The sequence below is a fragment of the Nothobranchius furzeri genome, chromosome 9 (genome assembly GCF_043380555.1).
Source record: "Nothobranchius furzeri strain GRZ-AD chromosome 9, NfurGRZ-RIMD1, whole genome shotgun sequence".
In the NCBI taxonomy this organism is placed as follows: Eukaryota; Metazoa; Chordata; class Actinopteri; order Cyprinodontiformes; family Nothobranchiidae; genus Nothobranchius; species Nothobranchius furzeri.
Window position 1 is genome coordinate 4,686,934 of NC_091749.1, and position 26,542 is coordinate 4,713,475.

The window sequence follows — 26,542 nt, forward strand, 5'->3', positions numbered from 1 at the left end:
AGTGCAGAGACTTCCCCTATATCCCCTTCATGCTGCCATCACCTAATGTTTTATTGATTGTAAAAAGGAAACAACTGTATCACTTACCGCCATGGTCTGACCACTTATAAACGACCTATGGCTCCCTGATGCCGCCACGGCGTTGGGGCAACTTGATGGCACTGTTTGTAAAAATGGCTAGTGTGAAAATGGAGGATGCTTCAAAAGTTGGAGCAGTGGCCGGTGGCAGAGACTGGATCTAAAATGTTGCCAGATGGTTGTTGAGGGATTTTTGTGAACAGGCTGCTCCCTGACCAAGCCTACCACTAGCTGTACGAGAAGTTATTGTCCATTTATGTTAATCAAGGTGAACGGTTGAACTTATGACACTGATCTGAGGCCATATCGCCCAGCCCTGCAACATCAACATGTAAACAGCTGAGTTTTAGCTTCATCCACATTTGCTGTGGTAGTGTTCCTGAATCAGTGTACCGTAAACAGTTCAGCAGGCAACGATCGACTCAGCAAAACTACATACTGAACAAACTCAACAAAATCGGCATCTTTTTCTATAATTTTTGTTTATCTGAAACAGAAATTAAATAATACAGATCTACCAATAAAGCCCAAGAATAATTTGTACGATACCGGTTTACATTCATAAAAGGGAGATCTTTTTATTCCAGTGACTGGGCTGCTTTCATCATGACCTCCACGTTTATGTCATAGTTTCACAAGAGAATTTATTTTGTTTGTTTCAGTTCCTAATTAGTCCAATGCCTCCCTCTAATGCAGTAATTACTACCTGCACACCATCAAGCACCTGTCGGTGTAACTGTGGTAACTATAGCACAAGTCTCACCCAGAGTACTGCAGAGCACCCCTCTAAAGGCAGTACAAGAGACAAGAGAAAACCAGTGACTGCTTCAAATGCATTTTAATTTAAGCTTGGTGCTGTAGTTACTTTTCCTACCATGTTCTAGAGACACAATACCCGTAAGAATAAACTTTCAGCAGGATCAAAGCAATTGGCAGGGCCCACGTTTTTCCATTTTGGTGCTACCTCGATGATTGACTTCCCTAGCAATAATAAATTCACCACTACAGTGCATTCGGTCGTGACTGATTAGTGTGTGTGTGTGTGTGTGTGTGTGTGTGTGTGTGTGTGTGTGTGTGTGTGTGTGTGTGTGTGTGTGTGTGTGTGTGTGTGTGTGTGTGTGGACATTTTACAAGGCAACTGACAAACACAGTATAAGACAAAGTAGATGATGTGCAAACACGGAGCCATAAGCTCAGAGTGGTCAGTAGTGAAACTGGCTCCATGTTCTGGTGCACACGTCTGAGGGTTGAGAGCAGCGCCTGACAGAGTTGATTCTTTTCTTATGTTGTGCAACCAGTCAGGTGCAATCAAACAAAGTTTATACCGTTAGGCTGTAAAGGTGGAAAGCGAGGGCACACAGTTTGTCAGGAGACAGACTGCACTCCACATTTATAACCGAACGGTAAAAACCCGAGACAAAAGACCGCTGGCTCCCATTTGGGAGCTGGCATGGAACAAAGAACTGGTTTGTTGGGCATCAGTAGGAATAAATAAGAATATGTAAGGGAGCCAAAAGCAGGGGTTTGTATACCCCAGTCTTTAGTCCATGTTATTTCTAAGTGTGGTTCCCGGCTGTGAACACAGTAGTCACACTGGGATGTGAACCCAAACAACCGGAGAGGTGGCCAGCTCTATTCTCCTCTCCTCTAAAGGCCACAGTTCTCACTCTGTCTTGGCTGGTTAAATAAGAGCTGAATTAAACCTAAATGTGTGCGGTGAGAAACACACCACACAAATGTGTGAATTTTCTTCTTTGACAGAACTCCACAGACCCATCCTTGAGGGCATTAGTCCATCTGAGTGCAGTTAGATGAGTTTAAGACGAAGTCCTGCTGAGCGGGCCTCTCAGGCTGCGTGTGAAGTCTATGCTGTCCCATATTAATTAAGAGGAACAACTCTACCCTCGTCAGTGAAGCACCTCTCTGACTGGTAAGGGTTGTGAGGGCTATTTGCATTAATATAAGTGTTTCAGAAAAAGTGCTCTGAAGACAGTGCGTGGTTAAACTCCTCATAAACGCCACTGCGGATGTTAGCCCTGGCAATCCATTTGTTCACTTGCCAGTTTCTCTCTGCAGCTTGTTGGGAGATGTTCACCTTGAACTCCAAAGGAAAGGGCTTATTCAAAGTGACTCTTTGATTGTTCAGTCCTAATTTCAAAAGACCAAACGGTTCCAGACACAACCAGATCGTAGTGCTCTACATGTTTCTGCAACAGCACGCCAGCACATGCCCTTTTAACGGCCACCACCTACTCAAACATACTACACTGGGAATAATCACAACAGTTTCCAAAGGTTTATTTTAGGCTACCTGGTGTTCATGTGTCACTCAAAGGTTTCCACCTTTTTGTATGCAAAAGGGTTACCGGGCTGTTTGTGGCTCTCGTTGAACCCGCTAAACATCTTCAGACACTGGAACTTCACAGCTGCGAGAGCAAAGTGAACAACCTCAGGCTCCATGGAGACAAGACTCCAGGGAAAGTTTAAAATACACCACCGCTCCCTATCCAACACCAAAGACCTTTTGGATTTGCACTCCAGTCTTAGAAAACCTCTAAACAAGCGAGCAGACCTTACAGCGTAAGTAACACAGTGATATTCAGCTCATCCTGACTGGTGTCACCTGCAGGTCTAACAAATGCTTCTTTTGTTGGAGCCCAAAAAGCTCAATAGCTGCAACTTTTTATTTATAGCGCTATTATGCTTTTCTCAACATGCATGAGGACATTCATGATCTTTTCACGATTTCTAAAAAAAAAAGTGCACACTTTTATAAGACAGAACAAAAGGAGAACAACTCAAAACCCCAAGAGTGGTATTGTTCTGTGTCTGTCACTCTGAAATTGTGGTACCAATGGCAGTAAACAGATGGAGCTTTGGTAACAGTCTAAGTAGATTCATTACTTACTCCTGAGTTTCCTCCAGTAACACCAGTAGCAGCTATCAAACAGGAAGAGAACACATATCTGTCCCCATCAATCTGCCCCTGTATGTGTAGCAGTCACATTTCTAGTCACTGGTGTTGTCTAGAGTTGTTGGCGTTTGGCCAATCATGGCATTCCACTGAAATGTTTTTTCAATTGCCCAAATTAAAATCAGATTGTTTTGGTTTAAAGAGTTGGTTTTGGCAGTGGCGGATTCAGCGATTTGGGGGCCCAAGGCGAACACAGACATGGGGCCCCTTACACTAAATTTTCGACAGTCTTATCTTTAACTGGATTTGTGAAACTCTCCCCTCTTCTGACATGAGTTACTTTCCTTTTTTATTAGTCCTCCTCTTTTTTCCTGTCTTTCTCTCCCTTTGAGTGCCTTCACTATTTGCGCAGCTTTCTTCTTCCTGTCAGTGCCCCTGTGCTTTTGCCTTTCTTTTTTTTCTATTTTCCATTTTGGTCTATGTTTTCCTCCCTTTAAACATTTTCCATAGTCTTTCCTTTCTGCTTCCTTTTGATGTCTACATTGAAAAACGACGTCACTTTCAGAAGTGAAAATAAAAGCTTTTTTAAAGCAAGCTGCTTCTTTCTCTTATTGGAGCCACTAGGATAACTCCATTTCATGCTTCATGTTTTGGCTACTGCTTCGAGTTTGTGACAAACGCTCCCGCCTCTTTTCTTCTTATTTGTGGTCTTATGGCACTTGGCAAACAACAATTTGGTGCATTACCGCCACCAACTGGATTGGGCTGGAATGACTACCAATCACTTCCTGTCTGTGCATCGGACTTCTTAAAGAAATAGTCCATTGTGGCATTAAAAAAGGGGTGGCAGCAGTCAGAGCTGGGGGACCCCCCAACATAAGGGGGCCCCAGGCGGCCCCTGACCTATGCCTAATTGTAAAACCGCCACTGGGTTTTGGTATACTCATTCATCCCTTTTATTCTTTTACCCAACTAATCAAAGTTTAAGGAAAGAGAGATGAGTGTGGAGCTGTCATGTTGGTGTAATATTCACCCAGTAAGGCCATGAAGCAGATACAGATGGCAAACAGCGAGCTGAAGCTCAGGCCCACATCCTCCCTGTACACAGCCAGCGCCGTCTCGCAGTGCCGTCCTCTGTAGCCCTCGGGGCAGTGACACGTGAACTTGGAGGGCGTCTGGGCTACACAGGTACCACGGTGACAAGGCCGCGTCGCACACAGGGTGTACACGCAGAACTTTCTGGTCCCATTCACACGGATCATGTGCCCAGGAGGACATCTGCAGAAACGAGAAACGGTGACATTTATTAAAATCAAGAGACAAATAAAATACATTTAAAGGGCAATCAGCGAAACTATAAGGATGTTAGACAGAATTGGTCTACTGTAACAAAAAAACACTTAAAGGAAAGGTGTCACTGCTGTACCCATTTGGAAAAAGTTATTTATCAGCTTGGTTGTAATGGATCTAGTAACTCCTGCCAACAGAGACAACATAAAGATGAACAGGAGTTTCTATCAGGAGTCAGAAGAAGTGTGTAGTGAAGCAGCATGAACAAAGGACCTTCATTATGACACTCTGTAGCATGGACGTAATTTTGGGGGGGGGAGACATGTCCCCCCCCACTTTTTTCCAAAGTCAAGTTTTGACCCCTGCACTTTTTACCATCCAAAAACAATATTACGCAATATTAAATCGACACTGGTTGAGCTCTAGGACCAAGCGGAAAGCAACTGTTTGTGTTGAAGCCTGTTTCCCATTAGAACATACTGTAAAGACACCCCCCACCCCCGTGTCCCCCCACTTCTAAAGTGAAAATTACGTCCTTGCTCTGGAGTGACTTCATGATGAGCCTTACTAGTTACTTCATGATGAGCCTTACTAGTTACCATTATGGTAGTTTTCTAGGAGCACTACTCAGAGTAACTCGGACTGGTGCATCTCACCCCAACCACAGTTTACAAGGGCACGGTTTGGTATTTTCCCCCAATTACTCCCCTATTTTTAGTTCCTGCTCCATTGAGGTACCTGGCAAGGCTGAGTCGGGCGGCATCGTGATTCTGTCCATTGATTGGCTAGGGGGTTGAGTCACTGGTTGCTCTGGTGTTTTCTGCCTTCTGTTTCACTGCCTGCAGCCCTTTCCTGGTTCAGTCTGACAAAAGTCATGAAGCTGAGCAAAATGCCCATCAACACCACCATTTCTGTGCCGAGTTGTGTTTCTGTGCATCATACATGCTACCTTACACTGTTTACTGATCACCTCATGCTATTTTAAGTCATGAGTAAATATTGCACAAATTAGTTCAGTCATGGGATCAAAACTACACTGAGATGGGCTGACTCACACCACGCTGTACAGAGCTGTTTCAAGCTGGGTAGTGCTCCTGGAAACTCGCTTTATGGAACCTTTTAAATCCATCCTGAGGTAAAGATAATTGGACTTAATGACATTGGCTTAGTTTTAACTTTAACACATTCCATTACATCAAAATTAATTTTTGCATGGATGATTTTCAGTCTCCTGGAGCCACGGTAGAAGTTACCATTGTGTCACTAAACACACAGCTCTACTACAGTTGTTGAGCAGAGAAAAGTGAGACTGCCCGCCGGGCCGTGTTGCAGGAACTCACATTGTTCAATACAGCCGCATATTTATTTATTTATTAACATATCTTTATCAGGAGGATTAACCCCTTGAGACAAAACACCTCGTTTTCAAGGGGGTCCTCCATTATTTCAGATCAACAATGAACAAAAAAGCAAATCGGAGATCACAGACACAGGCAGCATTACAACCTCAAAATCTGGATATACTGCTACACCACAGTCAGTGGAGCTTATCAAGCCGTGCAGCGAGCTGCTCTCGGCTTCTCAGACCACGCCATGATTCACCTCATCCCCTCATATAGGCAGAGGCTGAAGCTCTCCAAGCCTGCATTGAGGACTACTAAAAAGTGGACCTGCGAGGCTGTGGAGGAGCTTCGTGTGTGTCTGGACACAACAGACTGGAACATGTTTGGATCTGCCACAGACAACTTGGATGAATATACAGACACTGTGACGTCATACATAAAATTCTGTGAGGACAGCATTATTCCAACAAAGACCAGGGTCACTTTTAACGATAAGCCCTGGTTCACACCCAAACTGAGACAGCTGAGGAGGGAGAAAGAAGCAGCTCACAGAGCCAAGGACAGAGAAAGCTACAAGGGCGCTAAGTACCAGTTCTCAAAAGACTTGAAAAAGGTGATCCCAGTACAATATGCGTCTAAAGGAGCAGTTCTCTGACAATGACACCTCCTCTGTCTGGAGAGGGCTCAGGCAAATCACCAACTACAAGCCTAGGGCCCAACATGCTGCTGACGACCTACAACTGGCTGAACAACTTAACTCCTTTTATGCAAGGTTCGAAATGCAACACCCATTCCCCACACCCCCTACTGCACAGGTTTCTTCAGCCGCTATGGTGTCACATGCCTCCCCCACCATCTTCACCACTGTGAATAGTACAGTCGCCACTGACCACCCCTCCCCCTCCACTGCCTTCTCAGTGACAGAAGAGGACGTGCTCAGGGTTTTCCATAAGCAAAACCCACGGAAATCCCCGGGCCCAGACGGTGTCTCCCCCGCTACCCTGAGACACTGCGCAGAGGTATTGTCTCCAATCTTCACGGACATGTTTACCATCTCCTTGGAGTCCTGCCACGTTCCACCCTGCTTTAAGCTGTCCACCATTGTCGCTGTCCCTAAAAAACCCCGTGTCACTGGACTGAATGATTACAGGCCTGTGGCGCTGATGTCTGTAGTCATGAAGTCTTTTGAGCGCCTGGTCCTCCCTCATCTCAAGTCCTTCACCTCCCCCCTCCTGGACCCTCTGCAGTTCGCATACAGAGCTAATAGGTCTGTAGACGACGCCATCAACCTGGCCCTCCACTTCATCCTGCAGCACCTGGACTCCCCGGGAACCTACGCTAGGATCCTGTTTGTGGACTTCAGCTCTGCGTTCAACAACATCCTCCCTGCTCTGCTCCAGGACAAGCTCTCCATGCTCAACGTACCCAACTCCACCTGCAGGTGGATCACGGACTTCCTGACAGACCGTAGGCAGTGCGTGCGGCTGGGGAAGAATGTTTCCACCATTCAGACAATTAGCACAGGATCTCCACAGGGCTGTGTACTTTCTCCTCTGCTCTTCTCCCTGTACACAAACTGCTGCACCTCGAGCCATGACTCCGTTAAACTGATCAAGTTTGCAGATGACACCACCCTCATCGGGCTCATCTCTGACGGTGATGAGTCCGCCTACAGGAGGGAGGTGGAACGGCTGGTGTACTGGTGCAGCAGCAACAACCTGGAGCTCAATGCTCAGAAGACAGTGGAGATGATTGTGGACTTCAGGAAAGTCACAGCCCCATCTCTCCCCCTCGTCCTGACGGACACCCCCGTCACCACTGTGGACTCCTTCCGCTTCCTCGGAACCACCGTCACACGTGACCTTAGGTGGGAGCCATCCATCAGCTCCCTGATCAAAAAGGCCCAGCAGAGGATGTACTTTCTGCGGCAGTTGAAAAAGGCCAAGCTGCCGGCCCAGATGATGGTGCAGTTTAACACGGCCATCATTGAGTCCATCCTCACTTCCTCCATCGCTGTGTGGTACGCTGGAGCCACGGTGAGGGACAAACATAGACTGCAGCGCATTGTGCGCTCTGCTGAGAAGGTGATTGGCTGCAGCCTTCCATCTCTCCAGGACCTGTACGTCTCCAGAACTCGGGGGCGTGCAGGTCGGATAGCAGCTGACCCTTCTCACCCGGGTCACAGACTTTTTGAGCCGCTTCCCTCAGGCAGGAGGTTACGGTCCATCCGGACCAGAACCTCCCGCCATAAGAACAGCTTCTTTCCATCTGCCGTTAGACTTGTGAATAGCTTATAAACACACAACCATGCTCGTCTTCTGTACTTGACACAACGTCACGTTATCGGCCATGTTACCATTACCTGCCTTTTTTATAGCTGAATGTTTTATGCTAGTTTTATTATATTTTATTCTACTTATTCTATTTTTGAAATTTATTATTCATGTTATATGTAGCACATTAGTACCGAAACAAGTTCCTAGTTTGTGAACTGCTTGTTCACTGACAATGGCAATAAACCTTTTCTGATTCTGATTCTGATTCTGATATATACTATAGTCAATGATTACAATACACACACGCGCGCGCACACACACACACACACACACACACACACACACACACACACACACACACACAATGGCTCACAATGCTCAAACCCACCCCCCAAGCACAAACCCCACTAAAGACATAAAGTAAAGACAAGCACAGGTCTGAACTAATGAACAAACATGACTGAAGAACTAAAATAAATATAAATAACCAGTGAAAGCAGAAGTCAAGGAAACACAATTAGTAACATTGACAAATGTTCTGAAAATAATCACTACCCTCTCTTTTAACTGTAGGAACAACCAAAAAGATCTGATCATTATGTCGAAGACCGTGAAGTGAGTTGTAATGTACCAAATGTAGCTTAAGATAGATAATAAGGGTAGCTAAAATAAAAGCTTCTGAAACTAAACTGAATCCAGTGAAACTGTCTCCTGGCTGAAGGTGGAAGCTAGGATAACTGCCCATACATCCTAAAGGGACAACAAAGCACAAAACGGCAAAGACTGTCCTATGCCACATCTAAAGAGTGCAGAAAAGAAGCAGTGGTATTTTGATAAATAATGTCAGCATAGTCCAAAGTAGGCAGAAGCCGCTGTCTGACTGTTCTTTTTCTGATCAGAAAGTTAAAACAGTTAACAGAACGATAAAATATGTTTAGCCAAGAATTGAGTTTATGTGTAGTTGCACAAACATGAGTTTTAAAAGTTAGATCATAATCCAGCCAAACACCTAGGTATATATATAAATAAATATATAAAGTGTGCTATTTAAAATATGAGCGACAAGGCTACTTTCAAATATATTCATAATATTAACACCTTTATTGGCAATGTATTTCTGTTTTTCTACACATTAATTAAAGTGATGGTGTGCATTATCCCTGGTGATAGGGGCATTACATACCTAATCAATCAATCAATCAATCAATCAATCAATCAGTCAATCAATTTTATTTGTAGAGCACCTTCCACAACGTTATCAGAAGCCCAAGGTGCTGAACAGCATCATCATAAAAAAAAAACATTCCCAGTACCTGGGCATAAAAGCAAGATAAAAACATAAAATCATAAAATAACAAGCAAGCAATATTACAAATACAGAGAGATAAAGGTATAAGACTAATCAATTGAAAACAAATGGTGGATAAAATAAGATCAAGCATCCTGATCAAAAGAAGAAGTATTAAAAACCATAATGTGAGGGCAATTCAATGAACCCTAGCGCTGAAAAGCAATCAAATAAAAATGAGTCTTCAGACGAGACTTAAAGACTTGAAGGGACGGTGCCTGCCTAATGCTCAATGGCAAATCATTCCACAGAGTTGGAGCCAAAACAGAAAAAGCACGATAACCCCTCGATCGATATTTCGACCGGGGGACCACCAGACGTCCCTGCTTGGCTGAGCGAAGAGACCGAGATGGAGCATACCTGTGCAAAAGTGCAGTAATGTAAGAGGGGGCACTGGTCTGGAGGGCTTTATAAACGAGAGTTAAGATTTTAAATTTAGCTCGGAATTGCACCAGGAGCCAGTGCACAGCATCCAGCACTGGGGTAATGTGCTCTCGACATCTAGTACCTGTCAGGAACCTAGCCACTGAGTTCTGTACAAATTGGAGCCATGGAACCGTGCACTGGGCCAGACCAGCATAGAGAGCGTTACAATAGTACAAACGGGACAGGACGAAAGCATGCAACACAGACTCCAGATGAGCTCTGGACAGCAGAGGCCTGATCCTGGATAGCTGTTTCAGGTTAAAAACAGGACCTCACCACTGTATTTACATGAGTGTCAAAAATAAGTGAGGAGTCAATTTTTATCCCTAAATTACTGACTATTTTCTTTTCATAGGGGGTCAGTGGGCCAAGGTCAATATCAGCACCTGAGCCATTTTTTCTGCCAGGACTAAGTATTATGACTTCCGTTTTGCTCTCATTTAGGTGCAAAAAATTAGAAGCCATCCAACATTTTATGTCCTTCAAACAGTCCAATAAACGAGAAACAGATATATCCTCCCCATGTAGAAGAGGGAGATAGATCTGGTAGTCATCAGCAAAAAAAATGAAATTTCACATTATGCTGACGAAGGAGGACTCCAAGAGGAAGCAAATACAATGCAAATAGGAGAGGACCAAGGGCAGAGCCCTGTGGCACACCCCAACGAAGTCTCATGCAGGGTGACGTCACCTTACCCATCTGAACACTAAATGTCCTGTCATGAAGATAGGAGCGAAGCCATGGAGGGCCTGCCCAGTTATCCCCACCCAGTGCTGTAGTTGGTCCAGAAGGACTTTGTGGTTGACTGTATCAAAAGCTGCAGATAAGTCCAGCAATAGTAGGACAACATCATTATCCATGTCACAGGCTAAAAACGTGTCATTAAAAACCATTAAAAGAGCAGACTCTGTGCTGTGACCTGCCCTGAACCCTGCCCTGAACCCTACCTAAATCATTGCAAGCAAGCTGTAATTTTGTGTTCAAGTGAGACCTTACCAATGGATGGCCATTAGGGTCAAAAATCCTTGGGAGTGCAACCTCCAGCAAAATGACAAGCACATCAGTCTCTCTTTCATCACCGGCAACAAGTGAAGATGAAAATGTGTAAAACAACAATGTTTACGAAGAGTGAACATTTTGGAATCGTTTGTTACAAATCAGTGAATGCCTTTTGTCCTCAAGGCCTCCCGTAGAAGGAAATATGGCATCTAATATTGGCATCGCCCACAGAATGAGACCTGCTCCCGTGAATTTTAGACTCAGTTTTTACAGGTATATGTTTTGAAGCTGCCAACTGGTTCTTGAGCACAACAGTGTCTGCAGCTCACCGTCGCCCCCAGGGGTCAACTTGGCAGTGAACGGTTGGATTTAAAATGATGACTTTTGTCATCAATGGCAGTGAATGAGTTAAATGGTTGATTCACCTGTGCAGCAGCTCATCAGGCTCTGCAGAAACCTGTTAATCACCTGCTGATTGAAATCAGGTGTGTTGAAGCAGGGGAAAAGCTAAAACGTGCTGGATACCGGCCCTCGTGGCCCGGAATTGAATAGCCCTGATGTAGAGCATTGAAAGTCATAGTCAGGATTCTAAAATGAACTCTAAAGTTAACAGGTAACCAGTGCAGAGACATCAGAAAAGGAGTGATGTGTGCTCTTCTGTTTGCTCCAGTTAGGAGCCTTGCTGCAGAGTTCTGGACCAACAGAAGGAGGTCAAGGGCTTTTTGGTTAAAACATGTGAAAAGTGTCAGTGTTTCCCCTAGGAATTTTTCCAACTGTGGTGGTGTTTGCGGGGGGGGGGGGGGGGGGGGGGGGGGGGTTATGACACGTCTCACTCACCTTTATGTTAATATTGTTTTATTTGATGCACTCCACTTTGAACTGCACCAATCCAGCAACTGCTACATTGTAATAACTAGTATTAAAGGTGAGTACACCAGTATTTGCACAATAATAATTTCTGTTTTAAACTCTCAGTGACACACTTTGCAGGGTGGATTTGGCATTTAATTTTTCTTGGCGTCTGGAAAAACATCTTCTTTTGCCCCCTTTATTTTGGTCCTAGATCATCACTGGGCTGGCCCTATTAAACACGTTCTACACCCCTGCTTAGTAGACTTAATGAAGTATTTTTAAGCCAGTATAAAAATGACTGAAACACAAATGTACATATTTGGCATTACTGACCAATATTTTTGATTTGATTTATTTGTTAAGAACATCAAGATGCATTACAGTGAACATTATAATAAGCTGGGCGGACACTGTGCGACTTTTTCACTCGTAACACAGCTTCAGCTCAAACTGTACGACTTCAGCGCAGGGTAGATCTCACGAGTCATGTGCTCACTGTACGTCTGGTAGCAACACGTCGGACCTAAAATATGCCAAAAATAGCAGTTTTTACACAACACGTCAGACTTTTTGTCTTGCTTTGCCTGTTGTCCTTCGGGAGTGCTTCAGGAGGACACACAGGGATTCATGGGGGTTGGATGAGGAAACGAAATAAAGAAAGTAAATCTGTGTTTTGTGATCAGTTTAATTTGACATGAACACGACAAACACGCTTTCTTGACAATCTTTGTGAGTAAAAAATACGTGTAGAAATAAAAACGAGCAACGTGTGTTATCAGGGAAATAGCGGGTGAGCGGAGTTGATGCAGGACTGTGAATGCGCCGTGAGCGGTTCTGATACTTTTTGGGTCGCAGCTGCTCGCCGCGCCGCTTCAACCCTCATGAGGAACGAGATAAATATCAAACACTCCAGAAGTCCGTGCAGCTCACGATTGCTGATCGGTAGCTGGTCACGTGGTGTTAATCGCCTCTCGTAACCCCCTGTACACTGCACGACGCTCAGCGCAAAACTCGCCCCGATCTTGTGGATTCTCGCACGAGTGGAAAATCGGCTCAAAAAAGTGAAAAAGTCGCACAGTGCACGCCCGGCTTACTGTCTGTGTGTGTGTGCGTTGATGCCCGGGCCGAGCTGACGGAGCTCCCGGCTGCAGTTTTGCTTGTAGGGAGGGGCGGGCGCTCTATCTGACTGGCCAATCACAGAGCTTGAAGACAGTCAGTTACCCAATGAGAATTTCATTCAGCACGATTACAGATATTTCCGAGTTTTACACTCGTTTCTTGCTCGTATTCGTCAAAAATGCTTTATCCGTACGCTCATAGCTGTAACCACCCTGCCGTGCCTCCTCCTCCTTGCTAACTGCCGGCTGTGATCACAAGCAACAACACAGTAGTTCCTGCTGCTTCTTTGGGAAACGGCGCAAAAAAAAAACATCAATAAAACTTGGGATGTTGTAGGCGTGGCGGTGGGATTTCAGCCGTGGCGGCCCGCCACGGCTACGCCTATGTAAGGGAAACCCTGAGTGTGTTACAGTAATCTAGACGGGAGGAGATTGTCATGGTCTGCATCTGCGTCTCCCCTCATGTGTCTCCTTGTGTTCTCCATCCCTCTTTGGGTTCTCCATTTGTGTCTCCTAGCTCCCCCATGTGTCCTTGTCTGCGTCTTCCTCATGTGTCTCCTGGTGTTCCCCATTTGCCCCCAGATCTTCAGCCCTCTTGGTTTCCCCCTCCCAGGTCCTGTGCTCCCGTGGCCCCCTTTAGTCACACCCCTGTAGTTTTCTTTCTGTTTGTTTTTCCTCTAGTTTCAGCTCCCCCCCTTAGAATATTAGTTATGTTTGCTGCCTTTCTGGTCTTTAGGTTTTTCTCTCAGGTCATTTTCCTTTAGTTACAGCTGTTCACATTATTTAGTCTCACTAGTGTGTTTTTCCCATCGGTGTTTGAGGTTCCAAAACCAGATAGAAGTGTAAATCCGTTGGTTTTTTAATACCACCTCTCACCCGTCTCTTCGTCAGACACTCCTTTACCCACAGCCAGGCGGCTTGCAACACCTACTGTGAAAACGGCTTTCATTTGGGACAAAATCCAAAACTGCCCTTGAATCAGAACCTTGAGTAAAAAAAGAAGCAGAAACGTTCAGCTTTGAATGCTTAAGTGAGTAAGATAAACGGTTTATAAACTAGCTGGTGTGAAAGATAACCTTTTTGGTCTCTTGATATTAGTCATATTTCCTTGTCTAATCTCAAAAGGCTCATTCTTGATCATTACCAGAGAACGAGGTGACGTTTTATTAACAGCGGTGTTTACTTAGTCACTCGTCTGAGGAAAGACCATCTGTGGCTGAGACATTGCATCTTTCTATAGCCATAAATAAATTATTGCGAAATAATCACTGTCTTTTATCTGCTTATCTTATCCCCCTCCTCAGGCTACGCGATTAAACCGTGGTGAAGGTGTCCACTCTGGTATTAATACAGTACGCTGATTTAAACGCAGCTGTTATTCTGCTCAGAGGAAAGGACCACACACGAGTGCTCCAAGTCATAAATGTAACGCAGGACATATGAAATAGTAATTATATCCACACAGAACCATTGAAAGTCCATTTTATCCTAAAACCTTTAACCCAGACAGAATAAAAAATACAGTATTGAAACTTTTACTACAGATTCTCCACAGAACAGAACTGAAGTGCATTTATCAGAGTAAATTTGACTCATTACCACCCACATCTAATCTTATGGAATATTTATTACAATTTCCCACCAGTGGAAAAGTTAATTACTCTAATCATTGATCTTACAGGGATGTAGACTTTAATAGAAAAGGAACTGCGGGAGATGAAAATGCTGACTGTGGCACTGGCAGTAACATGGGGGGGGGGGGGGGTATGCAGATGGGGCCACATTTTCTGCCTCACTTCAGAAAGCACTACTGTAATTAAAAGCTCATTTGGGTGTAACAACTCAAACAAACATTTTATGAGACCACTAATGCCGTATCCCATTCAGCTGCAGGGTGTACAATCTGATCATCAGAAATGAGTTTTGCTCCTTGTCTCTGGTGAGCTGCTCAAGCTTATAAATAACGGCCTAACTTCACTATTAAACAGCAATAATACACTCCAAAATTACACTTTGATTCATTGCATAAGTGTTTGTCTTCTGCCATCAAACTTACTGAGATAAAGAGATGGAGAGTCAATGTTGTCTGTTGTATTCTGTTGAGCTTTTCTACCTGCTGGGTTGTTTACAGTTCTAGAATTTCTTTGGTTTCTTTGGATTTCTGACAATTTTGACTCGATTCAGGGGAAAGAAATTGTTCAGATTCACTCATTTCACTTAAAGTTGTGCAGACCATTGAATTTGTCATGGCTATAAACACATCTGGCTGTTCCTGCATGAGAACTAACAAACGAGTCTTATTCAGATGAAGAAGCAGAGCTTCTACACACCAGAATCAATCCCTAAAACCAGAAAATCACCGACTGACTAAACTGACTGTTGGCGACAAGCCGGAGATACAAAGTAGAAAGATAATAGAGATATTTTCAGTTGGAATCACACAAGTTTGCAGTATTTCTTCTATGTGTGGGTTCACTTGTGGCATCGATGTAAATGTAAACAAACTGAAAAGTTTCTTGTGATCTGGTCGTGAAGCATCTTCACTCGTGTCAGTTTCTGACTTGCCAGAGTTGTTTAGTTTCATTTGTTGCATCTTCTGACTCGAGGATGCAAAAAGGAAGAATTCATATTGAGTGTGATGACCAGGGTCCGAAATTAACACTCGCCAAATGCGAGTAAATTGCTCCATTTGGCGAGTAAATTTTTGAGCTCTACCTGCCACCTGGCGAGTAAATGTTTGCACCAAATTAGTTATGTTTATCAGTCATCTAACACGGATGTTTGATACTCCTCCCGCCTGCATGCAACTTACACAAACGTACGCGAAACGTGAACGCCGCATCCAACGTCATTTCCACCTATCCCATTCAATCAGTTTATCAAGTTAGCCGTTAGCTTCGTGTTAAAACTAGCGGTGAAATGTGGCGGTTTTTAACTGGAGTCAGCCAGCCTTCCAAAAGAAAACTCGTCGAACTGGAAGAAAAACCACCAGGACCAGTGGCAACCAGAAGATTTTGTGAAAAGTGGCGAACTGGAGACGGCGGAGTCGTGAGACAATGGCTACATTATGATGGCCACGTAGCGTTGCTGCCTTTCACAGACAACTGGCCCTCGGCATTCTTCAAATATCCAAAAAATGCCCATACTTCCCACTTTGTCCTCTTTGAGGGATAATAAATGTCCCAAGTTCTGTCGTCTCCTCCTGCCATTATTTCAGCTTTAGCTTAAAGAAAGTTTTGGTCGTAAACAACAAAGTGCGCATGTGCCGCCGGCAACTTCCAGCAGATGATACGGTGGCTGGTAAGGGTCACCGCGCCTACACCACAGCCACGGTAATCCACCGAGATATTATATACATATATATATATATATATATATATATATATATATATATATATATATATATATATATATATATATATATTTAAACAAGACTGTTATTATTTATTGTCAACTTTTTTACCGGGGTTTACCGCTACACCGGTTACCGTGACAACCCTAGCCCTGACACACTTTCAGATATTCTCATGGTGCAGCTGTGTTCTCCAGAGTTCAAGGACTAGGACCCAAATGAGGCTGTAATGCTTTGGCACAAAGACGGTGTCAGAAGCAGGAGGCCAGACTTCCTGGACAGAGAAAACAAGGAGTCTGACTAGATTTCAATGAAAGAGTTCATAAAAACATCTCTAAAACTAAATAAATAAATAAATAGTAAAAGTGACAAAAGAGTTGTTTTTCTTATTAATTGATGTTTTAATTATTTTGTCACTCTGTTTGGAATCAACATAATATAGAATTGCATGCTTTAGGTGGATCTAAATCATTTAGAATTTTGGCCGGTAAAAAATATGCTTGGCCGGTAGATTTTCATCATCTACCGGCCAACTTGGCCGGTGAGTAAAACATTTAATTTCGGACCCTGGTGATGACTCTGTGGCTGCTTTCTTTTATCCCGGCCACATTCACAGCAACAAAACGAAGAACACACTGAAAACATTTAGGGACATTTTGGAAACCCCCCTCATGAATGTGGTTGGCATTTTGTTCCCAGAAGTTTCAGCTGAGTGAGAAACCGGCTTCAGTCGTACGTCCTCTAAATGGAAACACCAGCAGCAGTGGAGGGAAGAAAATGGAGTTTCATTATTTAAGTCTTGAAGATGTTTCTGTCCTCATCTGAGGAGAATTCTCTGCTCAGAGAAGTGCCGAGCTCCACACAGAACTTTGTGATGGTCAAACAGGTCCATCGTAGGATCTCCAAACAACCAGCAGCCCAAGTAGACCTTCGTGGATGAGCGCTAATCACACCTCATGGACCAAGAACAGAAACACAAACCTTAACTCAGAAAGGGAGAGTAATGTAGTTTTATTAGAAGTAATAAATCCTAATTTTAGTCCCGTTTTTTCCTGTTCTGGATGAATGTAGTCTGCACCAACACACAGTACAGGCGAAAAGTCTGGACTCACCTTCTCATTCAATGTGTTTTCTTTATTTCATGACCATTTACAAAAGGGCCAACGCGTGCTAAACACCTCTGGGAACTCCTTCAAGGCTGTTGGTAAACCATTTCAGGTGACCACCTCTTGAAGCTCATCGAGAGAACGCCAAGAGTGCGTAAAGCAGCAATCAGAGCAAAGGGTGGCTATTCTGAAGAAAGACGAATATAAAAGATGATTTTAGTTATTTCACCTTTTTTGGTTATGTACATAACTCCACGTGTGTTCGTTCATAGTGTTGATGCCTTCAGTGAGAATCTACTGATATAAATGGTCATGAAAATAAAGACAACACGTTGAATGAGAAGGCGTGTCCTAACTTTTGGCCTGTATAGGTGCTGAAATGATGAATCAGGTCTTTAGATCAGGTTATTGTGGGATAACAGGAATTATACTCGTTAGTAAAGGTTGCTTTGTGTTCAGGGAAGTCCGCCTACCTGAGGTTCGTCTGCTTTCTATCTGCTGCTGCAGTAGGGAGGTTGTAGGCAGCCCCAAAACCGAACATGCTGCCTTCCTCCATAATGGGCTGCAGAGGAGTTTTATTGTCGTTTTTATCAAAGCCTTTCAATCCAAGTTCCACCAGTGAGTTTACTTTTCGTCTTTAGAGTGAACACTAAAGTGGAATGACTTGTTTTAGGGAACTAAAGTCACACTTCCAGTTTCATTTCCCCTGCTCAGAGTGAATACCAGCCATCTTGATAAAGCGGAGGGGGTGGTGACAGTTCTTTCACAGACTCATTTGCTGTGGTTGGGGATTTGTGTGCCATCACTAAAGCTCAGCACTCAGTGTTCATCATGCCTCTCTGCCGTTTGTGTAGGTGTTGAACACAGGACACCTGCCAGTCAGACAGACATCACAGCTTCTTTTTGCTGCTCCTCCTGTTATCATTACCCATCATTAGCCGCGACTAGAGTCTGTGTGGGGATAGCTGTCATAGCCTGGCCTATGTGAGCAGATCTATTAACAGACGTGCTTCTGTGGGAGTGTCTGGTTTTGCTGTTTACGTTTTAAAATCATCATTAGATGAGTTAGTTTTATTGCCTCCTGCACCGAGAAAAGACTTTTATATAAAAAGAAGCAGAGAGGGGAGAAAGTAACTGCAGCTGTTGATTATGCGGCAAGCCATATGCACGCGTTTCTAAATAAACAGGTTTTACAGTGTAAACAGCACTTTTGTTGACTAAAGGCTTTCAAAAACCAAGATTCGTGTTCCCAACAAACTACAGTTTGTTTTAAAAGCTCTGTTTGTGACCCTGAGTCGGTTTTTGACACAAATGACACATTTTTTAGGAACTCAGAATTGATTACTGTGTCTTTTTTTCACAAACTATAGAGACATCAAATAACCTACATTTAAAGTCACAATTCAAAATGACTGAGCTAAAGGATGCTGAGGATCCGGGATGGTTAAACTACAGAAAACTGGAGGAATCAAATGTTTCTGTCTGACCTCAGTTGGATCAGAACAAATCTCTGGAGTAGGTTTTATAGTCGCGGCGGAGGTAGACTCAACTGTCTGAGAGGACATCTGACACATGGATCTCACGCTGGACTGGAGCTAAGCCCAAGCATGCATCTCCTTTAGCTCTTAGCTGGCTTGACAAAGCCGGACTACAGCACACCACGGTTGCAAAAGTTATGAAAATGTTTAGACGGGACGTCATTTGGAAAACATCAGTAATTCCATTTTCATGCAAACAAAACTTTTTACGGTCTGAAAAGTTCTGGATGTGTGAACAAGTATATAAATGTAGACTCCATCTTGAGTCCAGGAAGCAGTTCTTAATGCACGTGAAGCCTGAGCCGCATCCCACCACCTCCCAGAACAGCTGCTTTATAGAAGAGAGAATGATATTTTAGATGGTTTTAATACAAATGGCAGATTTGTAGCTGTGAATGAAAAGTTCCATATGCATTTAGAACATGCACACCACCTGCTTTTTAACTTCTATGGGTATTTGAGCCCATTCTTAGTATCTACGGTGAGTTGACTGAGCTCTTAGCTAGCTTGAAGGACTCGCTGCCTACATTAACTGCTCTATAATCATCGTCTAAGGTTCAGTTCAGATGATGAAAAGAAAAAAAAAACACACTTAATGAGAGTAGAGAGGTAGGCTGTGTGTGGTGGTGAAAAGGGGTTGAAAAGTGAGGAAGATGAGAGCCATACAAACATAAAAACAGAGAAATGGAAGGGCTGAGTGCAAGAATAAAAGCATTGTAAAAAAAGAGGCAGATGGATGATGTGGGTGAGTGGATCAGAAGAATGGGGAAAAAGAGGGAAGTAAGATTAAAAGCTAGGAGGCTGGACAGACTGATTAGAGGCCGAGGTTTCCGATGGCAGAAAGATTGCTGAGATTAGTGGATGTGGCTAAGAGCACTGTTTGATTCAGTCTGTGCAACAGGAGAGCGCTGGCAGCTCGCTGCGACGACTCGCTGCACAACATTCCTGCTGACAGGATAAACAGGAATACACACTGGTGCATGGGAAACGTTGATCAAGCAAAAGTTTGAATCTCATCAGGGCGTCGGATCCATCCGTCTTCCAGCCACAAGGACGATCAGTCACAGATAATTCTGTCATTGAGCAGGTGGCGTAGCGTGTCTTTTTTATTATCTATAAAGGAAAAGCTGTTAGTTTTGATGTTTAGTCTGTAGTGGAGCCAATTCCAGACCGACAATAAGCCTCTCCCACACCCGGAAAGGAGCTCTCCATCACGTTTAATGACTTTCATTAACAAACGTTCGGTGGTTTAAGTGTAGGCAGGATATGCAACGTGAAAAACCCAGAAATGATTCACGTCGCTGTAATCAGTGTATCGTAAATGTGTCCCGGAACCTTCCAGTTATGGTATTATTATAGAAATACAATACTGTCTGTTATTTACACTGATGTGCTACAGACCACACGTGTGTGTGTGTGTGTGTGTGTGTGTGTGTGTGTGTGTGTGTGTGCGGTACAAGCTCATCGTAAACAGTGTGCCCTTGCCCTCCTCTGCTCCGTTCAGTATTCCTGCTTTCAAGGTGACAGAACCGGCTGGAGGTCCCCATGCTGGTACCGACGGTCCAGCTCATGCATGGACGTAATTTTTGGGGGGGACAGGGGGGACATGTCCCCCCCACTTTTTCCAAAGTGAAGTTTTGACCCCTGCAATTTTTACCATCCAAAAACAATATTACGCCATATTAAATTGACACTGGTTGAGCTCTAGGACCAAGCGGAAAACAACCGTTTGTGTTGAAGCCAGTTTCCCATCAGAGCATACTGTCAAGATCCCCCCCCCCCCCCGTGTCCCCCCCACTTCTAAAGTGAAAATTACGTCCTTGAGCTCATGACACAAAGGCATGGAGCGAGAGACGAAGCTGTTGTACCTCCATCAGGTGGAAACACTCACACGAAGATGAGTTTAAAAGCAAAAGTAAAGGACAATCGGAAATCGGATGCTTTTAGTTTGTCCCTTTTGTTTTTAATTTAACAACCAATGCAGCAAAATGATAGAAAAGCTGTCTAGAAAAGTCTAGAAAAGCTGTGGGACTACTTTAAAGTTGGTATTGCTGAGCTGTCTAACTAAACACCATTCTGCTTTACTCTCATGTGTCTTTGACTGCTTTCCAGGCTTCATTGCTGCTTGTAATTCTCCATCTTTAAGAATGTTTGATAGATTATTACTTTCATTTCTCAAATTCACTAATTTATTACATACTCATTTTTCTAACACATCTGCAGTGGTTCCTATAGGAATAAAGGCCTTGTGAGTCGATCTCTGTGGGGAAAAGCTCTGGTGCTCCCGTTTCAAGAACTACAAGTTAGTCGGAGGAGAGGGGAGTTGAACACAGCTGGATTTGGAGTCTTATTTCCTGAAATTTGGACATCTCTCCTCTGATTGGCTAACAGCAACACAACTCCACCACTGACTCTGTTTGCTCTGCAACGTTGATGTTTTATCTCCACAAATAACACAAGCCTGGAGGAGTGTGTGGTAGAGTTGCTAATGCTAACGGGTAGCTAAACCAACGCCAGTCTTCTCCGTCGTGAGCCAAGATGGATGAGTCCATGAATGTAAAGTGACAGGGTGACGTAGATCTGTCAGGATTTTCTAACCCTAGAGTTTCACCGTCTATCTTCTATCAGAAGCTGATGCAGGAGATAGGTGTAGGAGACTATTTCATCTTCAGCCTGCATGAAAAAGTCCAAGTGACTGATAATATTTAAAAAATAACAAGTATAGAATAGTTTCTCAGTGACCTTGGTGTTTCTTTTTAGCTGATGCTGGTTTGAGTGACGCTCGTTACTCCTCCCCGTCTCTAATGACAAAGTGAAACTGAATAACGGTCGGTTAAAATCGTTGCTTGAAGCATGGAATACACCTCATCAACACGCAACACTATAATGGAGCAGGCGGAGGGAGACTAGGGGTCTTAGCACACCTCTGTTGTTGCTTGGCGTCCTGGGGCTGGAGGCTAGGAGGGAGATCTGGCCGTCTGGTTGGGGTTTGGGGTGGTGGGTTGCTGTGCTCGGCGTTGGGCGGGGGAGCCTGCTCATAAGCACCCCAGCAGAAAGGGTCAAACTCTGGTAACCGGTGATGGTTGTACCCAATGTGCAGCAGTACCGGGACCAGAGTGAATAGGGTGTGTATGGGGAGCATGAGAGGGTGTCCGGCGTGCATTTTTCTAAGTCTTTGGTTGTATGTGCATGTGTGAGCATGAGGGAGGGAGTGTGTGACTGTGTTTGTGTATGACTGTATATGTCAGGTGGGGCCTTTGACTCCTCCCTTCTCCTGGGACTTCTTTTGATGATATAGATCTTCGTCTCCCCTCCCCCTGCCACACCTGGTGTGGGGTGTGGTGCCTTGGTCTGCCTGAGTGTTCATGGCTCCCGGGACAGGGGGTTTAAGATTTTTGGCATCTGCCTGATCAATCCCGGTGGCGGCCTGGTGAGGTCTGGGTCCCTGGGCTCTGCTGGGTCCCCGGCGGGGGTTGTCGCCCCTGGGTCTCGGGTCGCTGGGTCCCGGGCTTGGCCGGCTAGGGCAGGGGTCGGCAACCCATGGCTCTGGAGCCGCATGCGGCTCTTCCATCCATCTGATGCGGCTCTCTGTGCTTGTAAAATAATGAATGGATGTTTAAATAAAAAGCTTTATATTTTACTGCATTGATTTTACATCTGTAAGCTAATTCTAAATGTAAAGACTGTCTGCGTAAACCTGAACACTACCAATCCGGTCTTACTGTGAGACCGGGTTGACGCGTCACGCTTGTGCGTAATCATAGGCGCTTTCTGAGCTGAAGAGGATGTAAGATTCTGGGATTCTCCTCAGACGGCTCCTGGATGCGTCGCCACATTGGAGACAGGAACAAGCGCTATTCAGCCAAAGTTTCATGATAAGGGAACATTTTCTAAGTGACAAGTCTCTCTGAGAGACAGGGTTTGGAAAACGCTCGCTTCAGTCGGAGGAATCTTCCCGCATGCGCTCTGGTTCTGCAACGCGCTCCAAGCCCCTCTCCACATCTTCAGCTCGCTGTGGACCTTATGTAAACGCTTATAATGAGCTGCGCTGAGCAGTGTCCAGCTCAGATGTTCAGATGGGAATCTTTTCTTGAGTGATTTAGCTACATCTGCGATGTGCGTAGAATAAAATGTCAGTTTGTCTGCATGCGTCGGGGTAATTCTTTCTATTCTTTCTCCATCAAAATAAACGGTCAAATACAGGAACCGTCCGGTCAACACAGCACAAGCCCTACTTTTAACTGTTCTGTTTTCTTGTGAAAATTGTTGCAAAGAGATATAATTTAACTTGATTACCCCCAGAGCCAGGCGCACTGCACCGTTGTCTCCGTCGCTGTAAACGAGGGAAAAACAAATTGATCGGATCCTTTTCTGACCTTCCCCACCTACAAAGTTTAATAACAACAATCAAACGTGACAGAGCCTGGATTTGTATTCTGAACAGTCTAAACATGTTTTAAAAAGAAACGTATGACAAAAGTGGCACCTGCTCAGTAAAACCACCAACAGGGTGAAAAATATCAAAATATTGTCGGCAGAGACGGGCTACAACTTCTGGATCCACTTTATATAAATCGTTTTATTGATTATCTTTTTATGAAAGATAACTTTGATGTACACAAGCGACCGGTACTGGCTGCTGTCACCTGTTGTGAGCTGCTGTCTTAGGGTAGGCCCCGCCCACAACGCCGCGGCTGCTGTGGCTCCCAGTGTTTTCTTTACTGTGGGAAACGGGTAATAATGGCTCTTTGATGGGAACAGGTTGCCGACCCCTGGGCTAGGGGGTGGGAGGCTGCGGGCGGGCCTGTGGGCTTGCCGCTGATGTCTCCCGGGACTCTGCCGGCTGCTGGTTGTGGCCCCCTGGGGTGATCCTCTGTGCCTCTCGAGGGGGGCGGGGGCCTTTCTGGTTGAAGTCTCCTTGGGGTTCCTGTGTTTTGGGGCAGTGCCTGGATCTCTGGGACTTGGAGCTCCCCTTCGTCTCCTACACATCTTTGGGGGGCAGATCTGTGGCCTCTCACACGCTCTATTGGACGCTCCTATAGAGAAACCTTACATAAACAAGCGCGTGTACACACACAGGTGCTCACATGGTGCTCTCAAAAGTATGGGCTTGGGCACGTTCAACACATGTCTCAAGGCTGTCGTTGCCACTAAATGCACTATAATTTACTATCGCGTGATTGTTCAGTTAAACAATGTTGATTTTATATTTCATCATCAGCCTGACGCAGTGATAGCTTGCTCCTGATGTCTTGTTGTGTGTCCCACTTTTTTCTGCTCTTTCTTTCTGCAGGTCTAGAAGCAGACTCTTGTTCATTAGTGTTTATTTTTGTGGACACCCCCCACCCCCCCTCTCTCCCCACCTTTTGTCTTTTCCTTTCTCTTTCACCTCTGTCTCCGTGTCTGGTCAGAGTTACAAAGCATGCAACAACTATAACAATAAAGTTTTAAGTATCAGGCGTGACATTAAAATCAAACGCTTTGATGCTCCACCTGAGAGTAAATCTGTAAGGCTTGTTACCAGCATTCAGACATCAATTCTGCTTGCTTCACAGCCAGACAGGACACGGTAAAAAAAAAAAAAAAGAAATTGTTGCTTGAAGCAATAAACAAATAGGTTAGGCAGCAGAGTTCACATAGCTAATTTTGTAGGTACGTTATTGCTGCCCATAATCTAGCCACATGAAAACAAATTACTTGAAAAAAAAAAGCAAGATGCATATAAACCAATGAGGGAGGAGGGGCAGTCTAGACTAGAGGGGTAATTAAAAACAAACACAAGAATGAAACTGTTTACTGGTTCTTTGAGTAAATTCCTCAGTGAAAGCTCCAGGGGGACACATCTTTGTCCGTGCTTTATCTGCACAGAACATAATCTCCATAAACAGGGTTAATGGTGCTGCTGCTTTAACATGACCCACCGGCAGGGCTGGCAAATGGGAGAAAAGGTTCTAAACATAATCTGGTGATTAGTTTATAACTTGACCTTTCTTCAAAAATTGCAGGAAGATAAATTCCATAATTTCTCAAACTTCAAGTTAAAAGTTTTGTGGTACATAGTTACTTAAACACAGGTCAGCTAGTATCCAAACAGTGCTTCACTGTGGCATTCAAAGCAACCGTTATGATCCAATGCTGCTTCAAGGTTACGTACCATTTTATCCAGATAAACGCAGGAGCCTGAATGAGCCAGAATCATCAGATACAGAAGTTATTCAACCATTAATCAGATGGACTTTGCTCAAGTCGGCTATTATCGTTGCCATAACAAAACACGTTCATCCATTTTCAGTCAGACTTTGGTGTCAGGAATCACATGCTTCTATCAGGCATTGGAAAAGTTCCCTCATTGTGACATCACAATCAGGAAATTTAGTATGAATTCCCCCCTCACCTGTTTGTGCTTAGGGAGGCTTCTGATCTGTAGACGGAGCACTTCTACTTCAAGTGCCTCCAGGATATCTGAGCTCCTCATAACAACCCTTCAGAGAATAGCACCAGCTTATTTGCATTCAAGTAACAGAGCTCTGAGATGGCTCGTTCTGCAAAGCACTGAAACTGAAGGTACTGATCTAGCTGTGTGGCAGTAGCTTATGAGTCCATCAGCAGGACAGTGAGAGAAATATGTGTGGAAGCTGACCTGATGTCAAGAGAAGCTGCAAAGAAACCACTTATCTTCAAGAAAACCATCAAGGACAGACTACTATTCTGCTAAAGAATCAGAGATTGGACTGCTGGGGACTGGAAGAAAGCCTTTTCCTCAGATGGGAGGAGGGCATGGACGGACTCACAGTTTATTCTCAGAGCAGCCATGAATAAAGAATGGTACCTAAACATCCTCCCAGAGGAACACCTCTAACCTTGGTGATGAGCAATGTCTTCTCCAGCATAACAGAGCACCAGGCCAGAAGGATGCACGTGTTGGCTCTAGCTTCAGGAGACTTCCCAGACCTTAACAATGAGCTTGTGGTCCATCCTCCAGAGGCAAGAGGACAAACCCAACCCAACAAATTCCAACAATCTTTAAACCCTGATGATGAAGACCATCTGTCGGCACCTGGACCAGAAGATGATCGACAGACTGTCAGCGTGAACTACAGAGGTCAAAAACAAGATGGACCAATTCTGCAAACAGTTAATGCAATTAATGATTTCATATAATTGTTAACCACCATTCAGTAACCACAGAAACAGCCGGTAAAAAAGCACTGAAGCGTCAAAGTTTGCAGGAAGTTAAGCTTTTGATCACAGCTCTACTCTGTGCTTTGTGTCTTTTTATAATGCCTTTATTAGTGCCATTATTGTGGTACTTAACTTTAGACAGAGCAGTTAGCAGGCCAACTTTAGTATTCTTGTAGGAGCGCTTGTTTTGATTGTCAGAGTTTAGCAGATTTTACCTGATTACAACAAACGAAAAGAGAAGAAAGGATTTTCTTCTGGAGTTTTAACCCCATCTGAAAAGGTTATTTAAAGCACATTATTAAAGCTATGAACAGAAATAAAATGAATACCAAAGCTAAAGCTAACACGTAGCTTCAAAGGCAGTCAGTTGTTTTAAAGGTCAGTTTTCCTGTCTTTGACTTCAAATCGTGTGTGTGTGTGTGTGTGTGTGTGTGTGTGTGTGGGCCTGTTAGTGCAGTCACATTTGCAAGTCTGAGGTCATACCTGCATTCGTGAACTCTCCACAAGTCAACACAGGTAAAGGGGGGGTTACACTGGTTTCTTTTGCAGGAGTCTGACGAGCACCCAGCAGAGAGTCCCTGCATGCTGACCTGGGAAACCCCATCCCTTGGCTGACTGTCCAGAGGCATATAACGACCATTGAGGCGTGCGTCCCTCATGCAGCCTGCAGGAAGAAATAAAAAGCAGGATCCAGTGAAACAATACACTGTTGTAGACGT

At 44.3% G+C, this 26,542-nt stretch overlaps 1 protein-coding gene across 1 annotated transcript in view; it reads right to left on the reverse strand.

Annotated features, from left to right (window-relative positions):
* si:ch211-186j3.6 (neural-cadherin) overlaps positions 1-26,542 on the reverse strand; it is a 640,545-nt gene that overhangs the window by 51,514 nt on the left and 562,489 nt on the right. Inside the window, exons 34-35 of the mRNA XM_054732672.2 lie at positions 26,307-26,487; positions 4,026-4,270 (exon numbers count right to left, since the gene is read on the reverse strand). Of these exons, the coding sequence (XP_054588647.2) occupies positions 4,026-4,270; positions 26,307-26,487 (426 nt within the window). The remainder of the gene's footprint in view (positions 1-4,025; positions 4,271-26,306; positions 26,488-26,542) is intronic.